Source organism: Bos grunniens, chromosome 9, assembly GCF_055505025.1.
Source record: "Bos grunniens cultivar Pamir isolate PY7600 chromosome 9, Bosgru_T2T1.0, whole genome shotgun sequence".
Taxonomy (NCBI): Eukaryota; Metazoa; Chordata; class Mammalia; order Artiodactyla; family Bovidae; genus Bos; species Bos grunniens.
The window spans coordinates 64925841-64936893 of record NC_141173.1 but is presented as its reverse complement, the minus strand read 5'-3'; the positions used below and the strand labels follow the sequence as shown (position 1 = coordinate 64936893).

Genomic DNA, 11053 nt, shown 5'->3' with positions numbered 1-11053 from the left:
TCTGCAAATCTTGGAATGTTGTTGGTCCTGGTTGGCCAGATGGCTCAGCAAATTCAAAGATCCTCCCTCTATCTATCTATGGTGGCTCTCAGCCAACCCTCACAGCAGGCATGGCTGACACTCACAGCAGCAGTCAGGGCTATGTCCAGGCAGGTTAGAAGCAAGGTCAGAGGTCTGCTCTGCTTTGTCTCTGAAGCCTAAACAAGACTATTTAACCTCTTTATTGCTGGACAAGAATGAAGCCTTTATTTCGAGGTGCTCATCTTAAGTGTCTGAATTTTGGATATGGCTTTCCTTTTGTAAGATGACCTGACTCCACAAACTCTGCTTCTCTGAAGATGTGGACATAGTAAATAAAACACTTTTGCTTGGGCCTAACAAAGCCAGACTGCATTTCCCTGATCTGTCTCCTCTTGGCCCTGAGAACCTGGCCTTGTGGGAACAGCCTTCACAAGCAGAGAACGATGACATGTAGTTATCATGAGAATAGTAAGTCCCATGGTGAGTGAGATCTCACACCCAAAGCACCCCTCTGTTCACCTATCTGTGGGCAGCCCCCCAGGGGCCATGCCGAACTGAGGTCTCAGGGTCAAACTCACCACGCCCAGGGGAACCCAGGGGACCTTTGTGCTCAGCTCTGTGCCTGGTATCTAGGATGAAGCCACACTCAGTAGAAGTCTGCCAAGTACTGATCCATGTTATTGTATGGCAGAAACCAACACAATATTGTAAAGCAATTATCCTTCAATTAAAAATAATTAAAAAAAAAAGCCTGCCAAGTAAATGACAACACTCACACTTCCCAAGGCAGGACCAGCACTGGCTCCTAAGCACCATGCAATCCATGAGACAAGTAGCTGTAGAGAAGCCAGAGTGTGACTGTGTGGAGGCAGGTGTGCAAGGAAACACCCCAGGCTCTAGCAGTGCTCACCGCACAAGGAGTCCCTCCTCCCCCCATGTCAGGAACACTGCCTCGGTGCTGTCCTCCTGGCCGCAACCCCGTGTCTCCCTCACCTCCTCCACCATCCTATTTTTTCAAATGAGAATGTATTCATTTTATTTCTTGTCACTAAACACATATTATGTAAAAGAAAAGACTGGAACTCCATCTTAGGGGCTGTCTCTCTCTGTGTCTCCAAAATTGCCAGCTTAGGAACTGTCTGGGGACCTAGACCAGACTGCCAGGATTCTTGGTGGCCCAAGGTCTAGAGCTGAAAGGGTTCTGGACTCTGCCCTCAGGAGCAAGTGTGAGCCTGTCCTGGGGGAGCAGCCCCACGAGCCACTCTGCACAGGGGCCCCCGGCCTTTGCTGGGGGTTGGGGGGGGTGGGCTTTGCTCAGGGCCCCTGCTCTGGGGATGCAGGGTCTTAGGAGAGGGTTTCAGAGCTGCTGGCTGCTCAGAGTCTGACCTGGGACTGGTCACAGTATCTTATTGTTGCTTCTCAGATCATAAAGCTAGTTTTGACAAGTTATACTTGAGAGAGCTCCGGGCACACAGGGGCAGAAGAAAAGCAGCTTCATTTCTGGGAACGAACCCTCAGAAAGAAGGCCCAGAATAATGAGTGTAAATTCCTGCTGCTGTTGCAGATTAACAACAACCTGAGACACCCAGATGAGATGTCCTGGAACCATGTGTCCATGTGCATTTTAAATGGAGGTGGCATCCGGTCGCCCATTGACGAGCGGAACAATGGTATGCTCCTGGGCCCTGGCCTCAGCTCTCTGTCTGACCAGCTCCCCAAACCTGGCCACGGGCAGCCTTAGCTCCTCTGTGCTGCCTGCCACAACCCACAGTGCCAGGCCCCTCAGCTTGGGTTAGCTGCCACTCAAGTCAGTGCCCCACCCAAAGGACACACATGTGCTTGTATTCTCGGATACATGTGCACACAGAGGGAGCAGTTAGCCTTAGTGGAACCAAGCTTTACCTAAACTTCTGACTTAGGACTTGCCTGGTGGTCCAGTGGTTAAGACTCCGCAACTCCAATGCAGGGGGCACGGGTTTGATCCCTGATCGGGGAACTATGATCCCACATGCTGCGCAGTGCAGCCAAAAATTAAAAAAAAAAAAAAATCGAACTTCTGACTCACATGAATCATTGACTGATTTATGCAAAATGGTGACAGCTTCCACCTGGATATCTGGAAAGAGGAGGACAAAACTGCCAATTTCAAGCCCTGGACAAAACAGCTGGACAACTTCCTTTAGTGCATTTACAGATATCCTGGATTATAGCACATGGTAAAACCAGCCAACCAGACAGATATTCGAGACACTCCTGTCATCTTCCCTGCGTACGTGCATGCTAAGTTGCTTCAGTCGAGTCCAACTCTGTGCAACCCTATGGACTTGTAGCCCACCAGGCTCCTCTGTCCATGGGATTCTCCAGGCAAGAATACTGGAGTGGGGTTGTCATGGCCTCATCCAGGGGATCTTCACGACCCAGTGATTAAATCCAGGCCTCTCATGTCTCCTGCATTGGCAGGCAGATTCTTTACCACTGACCCACCAGAGATGCCCTAATCATCTTCCTTGATATACTGTCAAAACAGTCTCAGTGGAGGAGGGCACGGCCAGGGGCCTCCTGATCTCTGTCTTCCCAAGCATCAGGAACACTCAGACGCAGCTGTGCTGTCCTCATAGTCTCCTCGTGGCCCCGTCTCCCTTACCTCCTCTGCGGGTCCTGAAGGACACTGGGCTTGTTCGCAAGCCATTTTCCCTCTGGCCTCATCTGTGACTACCCTCAGGCACAATTACCTGGGAGAACCTGGCTGCTGTGTTGCCCTTTGGAGGCACCTTTGACCTGGTCCAGTTAAAAGGCTCCACCCTGAAGAAGGCCTTCGAGCACAGCGTGTACCGCTATGGCCAGGCCACAGGCGAGTTTCTGCAGGTGGGAGGTAAGTCACCTTCCAAGGTGAGGGGAGGCTTCCTGCTGGTTGGCTTAGCTCCCCACCTCACCAGGACCTCCTGGCCAGGCTTGCTTGGGCTTCACACACCCAACACCAATGCACAGTCTTTCAGTGGCTGTAGACTCCCAGACCACTAAGAATAGGTCGGGGTCAAAGCCCCAAGGCCCTGAAAATGAGCAATATTTTCCAAGTCTGATTTGGACATCAGACGACCTTCTCTGCAGGAGCTAGCCCTCTGGGTCTAAGCAGGTCAGCTGCCTTGAGGTCTGCTGCTGCTGCTAAGTCACTTCAGTCATGTCCGACTCTGTGTGACCCCATAGACAGCAGCCCACCAGGCTCCCGCATCCCTGGGATTCTCCAGGCAAGAACACTGGAGTGGGTTGCCATTTCTTTCTCCAATGCATGAAAGTGAAAAGTGAAAGTGAAGTTGCTCAGTCGTGTCCGACCCTCAGCGACCCCATGGGCTGCAGCCTACCAGGCTCCTCCGTCCATGGGATTTTCCAGGCAGGAGTACTGGAGTGGGGTGCCATTGCCTTCTCCAGCCTTGAGGTCTAGTTTCTATTAAAACCTTAGTTATTTAAACATTCAGTATTCTTTGTAAAACAACAACAACAACAAAAACAAACCAAACCTTTTTCTACTGCCTGGTAATTGCCTGGAAGCATGCAGAGGTTCAAGGGAATGCAATGTCCAATCACCATTAATAAAGATGATTTCTGCAAGGGGCAGCCAGGACAAGACATTGGAACCTGGTTCTAGTTCCACTGGGACCTGGGGCAAGTCTTCATTCAGCCTCTCAGAGAACAGTGAGAAAATGTGCCTGCTTATCTTATGGACTGCCATGAAAGTGGAAGGAAAATAAATGCTTCCCAAATTGTTAAGGACTTCTAAAGTGCTTTTGTCAACAGTCCAATGAGTTAAACTTAAAATTAATATGAATAATCTTAATTGACTGTGACACCATAGTCTGACCTCACTGTTTGTACTTTAGATGGTAGACCCCATTTGAGGGGTCTGATTGCTTTTCAAGTCTTCCCCCTTCTGGAAAGTCCCAGAGCACCCCACTGCTGGGACTAAGGGGCTGCAGAGGGTGGTGGAGTCCCACCCACTGCCCGTAGGGTTGCCCAGATATTCTCCATTTTCCAGGAAAGAGCAGAGGGAACAGAGAGAGGCACTGTGCTGGGTAGTTGTATGTTTCGCAGAAGTCACCCAGGCCAAATTATTAACTATTTGTTGGTCAGCTCTCATCTGTTCCTCATTTTCCAAAGCTACTGAACCAAGTTGCTGGACTGATTAATTCATGATATGAATTTTAAAAAGGTGTGGTTTTCTCCCTGCAGAGTCCCCGATTACCCACCCAGGCATTCTCAGGCCTCCCAGAAAGACTCAAGGATAAACTTAACCAGATACAGTAGCTGCAACGTCACTTCAGCTCTCTTGCTGAAGTTTCGCTCAAACTAAATGAAAACTAAGCCGCAGCCCCATGACTCCAGATTTGGGCCAAAATCTTTCTTAGAAAACAAAAATTTTCCTTTGGATCCAGTGAAAACCTACAGCCTCCTTTCTTTTCTAGGAATTCACGTGGTGTATGATATTTCCCGAAACCCTGGGGACAGGGTGGTCAAGTTAGAGGTTCTTTGCACCCAGTGTCGTGTGCCCAGTTATGAGCCTCTTAGAATGGATAAGGTGTACAAGGTGATCCTCCCAAGCTTCCTTGTCAGTGGTGGAGACGGATTCCGGATGATAAAAGATGAAAAGATAAAACATGACTCTGGTAAGCTCAAGTGTCTCTTCCTCTCCCTAACCCAAAGGAACAGAACAGATCCCAGGAGGGGAGCAGCACACGATGACACCAGGAGGGCAAAGCCAGAAACCAGATCTGCCCCTACACTGTCAGCTCCCTCCCACTTTGTTAGGAAACAGCCTAGGGTAGTAGAGTCTTGCCCCTCCCCAGCACTCAACCCATCCATCCATGCCCAGGGAAAACGTATTTTTACATAAAAAGTGTTTTAAAACTTTTAAAGTGCAGCTAAGCAGCTATTTAAATTGTGAAATATAAACGTTGCATTTTTAGGTTGGATGTGGGAAACCATGTTAAATCATCTCAACTTTTTTTAACATTTATTTTGGGGCATGCTGGGTCTTGGTTAGTTTGCTCGGGCTTTTTTTTGTTTGTTTGTTTTTAGTTGCAGCTAGCAGGGGGCTACTCTTGGTTGCGGTGCTCATGCTTCTCACTGTGGTGGCTTTTCTTGTTGCAGAGCACAGGCTCTGAAACAGGCTCAGTAGTTGTGGCACAAGGGCTTAGATGCTCCACTGTATGTGGAATCTTCCCAGATCAGGGATTGAACTCATGTCTCCTGCACTGGCAGGCACATTCTTATCCACTGCACCACCAGGGAAGTCCCCGAATCACTTCAACTTTCTTGAAGAAGCTTTTGGTGTGAAAAGGTCAGGTAGGCATGAATGGGATATGCTGCCTGCTCCATTCAGCACAATGTGTTGGTGGAGGACATCATAGGAACCCCCAAGATGACCCCAGGTGAGTGAGGGTCATTATACCCCAGCCTCATTTTCAAAAATTCAATTGAGAACCACTTCCTGTGCATGGAGTGCACTGCCAGTACATGACCCCTTCCTGTTCTCCAGGGCTAAACCTCATGTGTTTACAAGACACATGCACAGCTTCTCTGCGTCCGTCTCTACGGCCTTATCATGAGGGTTCTGCCACGGTAGCTGCATATCCCAAGGAGGGTGGAGGGCAGAGCCAGGGCCAAGGAGGCAGCCCTTCCTGGGAGGAAAGGTGCCAGCTACTCCCAACCATTCCATGATAGGAAATGGAAAGGCAGGCTTAGAAGGTGTCCTCTTGAGTCCTGCATGAAACAAAGTTAATGGCTGTGTATCACTCAAGCCCTTGAGTCCTGCATGAAACAAAGTTAATGGCTGTGTATCACTCAAGCCCAGACTAGTGAGTGCTAGAGACAAAGATCTCGCATGGAAGGCTGGGAAAGCTTTGGCTGTAAGTGTTCTCAGCCCTCATCATACATTAGAATCACTTGGGGAGTATTTTAAATTAAATACCAACTTGGTCCCAACTTAAGAGAGTGTGATTTACTTGGTTGGGGCAAAAGGCTTTGCAGTGATTCTGATGTATACCCAGGGGTGAGAACCACTGCAGAGAAGGGTTCTTTTTAAGTACTATAGTAATACATTTTTTAATTGAGGTATAATTGAAATATAACATTAGTTTCAGGTATAAAACATGATTCTATATTTGTATGTATTGCAAAATGATCACCACGTTAAGTCCAATTAATGTCACCTTACATAATTACAAAATTTCTTGTAATGAGGACTTCTAAGATCTATTCTTGTATCAACATTCAAATATGCAATAGCATTAATAACTATATCCACTCTGCTATACATTACAGCCTCAGGACTTATTTATTTTATAACTGGAAGTTTGTATTAACTTTTGACTCCCTTCACCCATTTGCATCCTCACCCAGTCCCAACTCCCTCCACCTCTAGGAACCATCAGTCTGTTCTCTGTAACTAAGCTTGCTTGCTTTGTTGTTGAATTTATGGTATTTGTCTTTGTCTGAATTATTTCACTTAGCATAATGTCCTCAAGGGCCATCCATGTAGTTGCAAATGGAAAAAGGTCATTTTTTTTTAATAGCTGAAGAGTATTCCATTGTATATATATACACACATCTTTGTTCATCCATCCGTTAATGGACATTTGTTTCCTTATGCTTCCCTGGTGGCTTAGATGGTAAAGAATCTGCCTGCAATGCTGGAGATTTGGGTCCCGTCCCGGGGTTGGGAAGATCCCCTGGAGGAGGAAAAGACAACCCACTCCACTATTCTTGCCTGGGGAATTCCATGGACAGAAGGGCCTGGCAGGCTACAGTCCATGGGGTCACAAAGAATTGGACACAACTGAGTGACTAACATACTTCCTTATCTTGGCTATTGTAAATAATGCTGTAATGAGCACAGAAGTGCACATATCTTTTCAAATTAGTATTTTCATTTTCTTAGGTAAATACTCAGGAGTGGAACTGCTGGATTATTTGGAAGTTCTATTTTCAATTTCTTGAGGAGCCTCCTACTATTTTTCATAGCAGCTGCACCAATTTACATTTTTGCACACAATGCACAAGAGTTCCTTTTCTCCACATCCTCATTGACATTTTTTGTCGTTTTGATCATAGTTGTTCTAACAGGTGTGAGGTGGTAACTCATTGTGGTTTTGATTTGCATTTCTCTGATAATTCATGATATTGAGCATCTTTTCATATGCTTTTTGGTCATCTGCATTTCTTCTTTGGTAAAATGTCTGTCAGATCCTCTGCCCATCTTTTAATCAGATTTTTTTTTGGGGTAGGCTATTGAGTTGTGCGCATTCTTTATATATTTTGGATATTAACCTCTTATCAGATACATGATTTGAAGTGGTACTTTTAAAATAAAAGTCTGTCAGGTCACTGTGGGTTTGCTGTAGTTACAGGCAATTAGTATTTGTCAGTTGTCTTCTCTTTTGGAAATGAAGCCTCCATTATTTCACTATCAATTATGTGAAAATGATTCTTGAGCAGGCAAGCCAAAAAAATCCCCCCAAAACAAAAAAGCCACATTTATTTCTCAACTAATTATCTTAACCCACTTCCTTAGTGCCCCAACTCTGGAGTGGTTCAGAGGCAATAATGACAACAGCCTTTTCCTTTTCAAATGTTTACATATTTATTTGGCTGCTTCAGGTTTCAGTTGTGGCAGGCCGACTCTCTACCTGTAGCACACAGGCTCCAGAACCTGAAGGCTCAGGTAGTGGTGGTGTGTGGGCTACTAGTTGCTTTGAAGCATGTGGGATATTAGTTCCCCGACCAGGGATCAAACCTATGTCTCCTGCAGTGGAAGGCAGATTCTTAACCACTTGAGTGTCAGGGAAGTCCCTAGGTAGGAAGTCCCTTCTTATCAAGTCATCTCAGAGTTGAGAGGACTCTATTCCCCTGAATTATCCAATAGTAGACAATGGGCACATTTCTCATCTGAAACATGAAAAGCAATCAGATTCTTTGCACTTACGATCACCACTGTCCTTGTCCTTTGTGATACTTTAGCCTCGCTTATGAAAGGAGTACCTTCCTTCTTATAATCACAAAGGACTTTAAAGAAATACACTGGCTTTCCCCTTATTATTATTAATGAATCACTATTTTTTCTGTAGTTAAAATAATGCATGTATTTTTCTAGGTGACCAAGATATCAACGTGGTTTCTGGATACATCTCAAAAATGAAAGTGCTTTATCCAGCAGTTGAAGGTCGGATCCAGTTTTCTGCAGGAAGTCATTGCTGTGGAAGTTTTTCTTTAATATTTCTTTCAGTTTTGGCAGTGATCATTATTTTATACCAATAGCCAAAAATTCTCCTTGCCATTAAACGGAACTGTATTTTTTTTTCTCACGTGAGATTCAAGTCGGTTTTTTAGGAACTGGTTTTACGATGGCGCAGACCGTCTTTGCAGTCTCCTAGAAGCTGAGCTTAGAGGGTTGTAAGTAAAGACACTGGCATCATCACTCAGGATCAGCAACTTAGTGAACACACAGGAAAAGAAATGAAAGTGGGACCTCTGACGAGAAGGCCAGCCATCTTTAGTTTACATATGCAAATTTTAATAAAACTTTATTAACACCTTTAAACCATACACATCATTTTTCTCCTTTATATCCATTCTAATCCACCAAACAACTTATGTTTACATAACTTTATCATTTACAAGGGAATTCTGAGCACATTTTCTTATTTGATGTCCATAACTTTTGTGCGTGGGAAGACAGGCGTTGTTTTCTTCCCGTATGAAAGATGAGGAAACTAAAGCTCAGAGCCGACTTAAGGCCATTTGGTAAAAGTGACGATCCCAGACCTGCATCTAGGCCCTCTAACCTCAGTCCCACACTCTTTCATCCAGTTACTGTTCAGGATGATATTTACTGGAGCCCCAAACTCATGGAGGACAAGTCTCTGCTTTACTTCTGGTCTCTCTGTTTTTCCTCTCTAGTGTGTGTGACAAGGAGTTAACGGACTAAACACACAGTGGTGCTCTCTTCCTCACCACCATGCACCTTTGAGGAGTTGGGACACAAAGGGCAGCGGATAATGGGAAAGGCCAGGAGCTGCAAAAGGCCACGTGGGGCTAGTGAGAAGGGGAAGCAAAGACTGGGATGCCCAGGAACAACTTCCATTAGAGAAGAGAAACAGCTAAAGCCCATTTACTCTAGCTACACAGAAATTTGCTAGGTAGTAGCAGCAGAGTGCCTAACACATGGCATTTTATGACATTCCATCAGTTCTCCATTTCTTTCCTCCTTCTTCCTAATGGGAAGGTGTCACAAGAAGAGAACCTTCTTAGAGAAGGTGTAATTCTAAACCTGCACCTGTGTCTCCCTAGCAAGATGTACTTATTCTAGGCACACACCCAAGACAACAACTTACAACCCAAGACACACTTCACCCCTTCCTCACTTATGGAAAATCCAGAGGAAAGACAAGGTTGATTTTTCAAGTGGTCTACCTAAGTTTAAAGTCAGCTCTGCCTCCATATTTGAACAGTCACTCTCAGTCATTCTCAAACACGCACATAAGGACTCCTGCCTGAGAGTGGGAGCACCCTCTGAGTGGGTGCTCAGGAAATACCCAGACTAATGCCACACATGATTTATGTACAAATACTTGCTGAAAGGGGTAGTGGGGACCATGTGAGCCTGCTCATCATTGTATACATGATTCAACGAGAAATGGCAGGCCTCACCTTAAAAAAGAGTGAGCAGACAACAGCTAAAGGACTGAAGAGTGAGGATGTTCGCTTTTAATGTTTACAAATATTAGGTACTCTTGATACAAATGTACTTTTAAATGTCATAACCTCTTTATAAAGATTGACGCAATAAAGTAATGCCCCAGGTTCTATGCTTATAGAGATTGACAATAAATGAATGCCAATAAGATTTTAAGAGGAAAATGTCAACAGGACTGCATTTGGGCTACATTTTTTATGCCTGGCCAGTAAAACAGGGTAAACCCTATTGAAACACAAATTTTTAAAGAACATTTTTGTAAGTTTTCTAAATCTGTGTGCCTGTATTGTTCAGTGGTTTAAGAAATGACCTAAAAATACTTTTCAATTCTAGGTTCCAAACAATAAAACTGAAGATACACTCTTTGTCTTTGGTAGTTATTTCTTCTCTCAAGCAAATACTTACAACCCAAGACAATATGACCGAAGGAAAACTGTTTTGACAGCTCATCACTGGTATCACTGCCCATGATTATAAGGCCCCTGCCATCTGACAGCCCTCCCTATATCCCACCCCCCCTAAAAATAAGAAAAATACATTCAATTTTTAGGTACAGAAGAACAGTAGATAAAGGGTACTTAAGACTAATGCGACTTCCCTGGTGGGCCAGTGGTCAGGACTCCATGCTTTCACTGCGGTGGGTACAGGTTCCCCCTGGTCAGGGAACTAAGACCCTACATGCCACACGGCACGGCCAAAAATAAAAAAATAAACAAACTTACGGCTTTTGTGTACAGAATCTGTTTTGATGCCAATAACGGTTTCCTAGAAATAAAGATGTTCAAGTTACACAGTGTTGGGGATTTTAATTAATTTATCTGAACTGTCCATGAATCTAAGAATCTTCCTCATTTAATACTGATGATACAGCAGACCAGCTATTACACCTTGAGCAGACACGTTAAATCCATTTGGTGGCAGAGCTGCGCTGAGCAGTTTACAACAGAGTAAGTTCCCTCAGGGGGCTTCCCTGGTGGCTCAGTGGTTAAGAGTTCACCTGCCAATTCAGGGAATATGGATTTGATCCCTGGGTCCAGGAAGATTCCACATGCCGCAGAGCAACTAAGCCTGTGCACCATAACTACTGAGCCTGAGTACTGAGATTACTGAAGCCCACGCACTCTCCAGTCCATGCTCCACGACGAGAGAAGCCACCGCAATGGGAAGCCTGTGTACTGCAACTAGAGAGTGGCCCCGGCTTGCCGCAACTAGAGAAAGCCTGCACACAGCAACGAAGACCCGGCACAGCCAAAAACAATTAATTTGTAAAAATAACTTGGCAGGTCC

General features: G+C 45.2%; 1 protein-coding gene across 1 annotated transcript in view; it reads left to right on the top strand.

Annotated features, from left to right (window-relative positions):
• Positions 1 to 10131, top strand: part of NT5E (5'-nucleotidase ecto) — a 73050-nt gene extending 62919 nt beyond the window's left edge. Inside the window, exons 6-9 of the mRNA XM_086317867.1 lie at positions 1586 to 1691; positions 2744 to 2893; positions 4479 to 4679; positions 8165 to 10131. Coding sequence (XP_086173993.1) covers positions 1586 to 1691; positions 2744 to 2893; positions 4479 to 4679; positions 8165 to 8328 — 621 coding nt within the window. The 3' untranslated portion in view covers positions 8329 to 10131. The remainder of the gene's footprint in view (positions 1 to 1585; positions 1692 to 2743; positions 2894 to 4478; positions 4680 to 8164) is intronic.
• Positions 10132 to 11053: the final 922 nt, after the last annotated feature.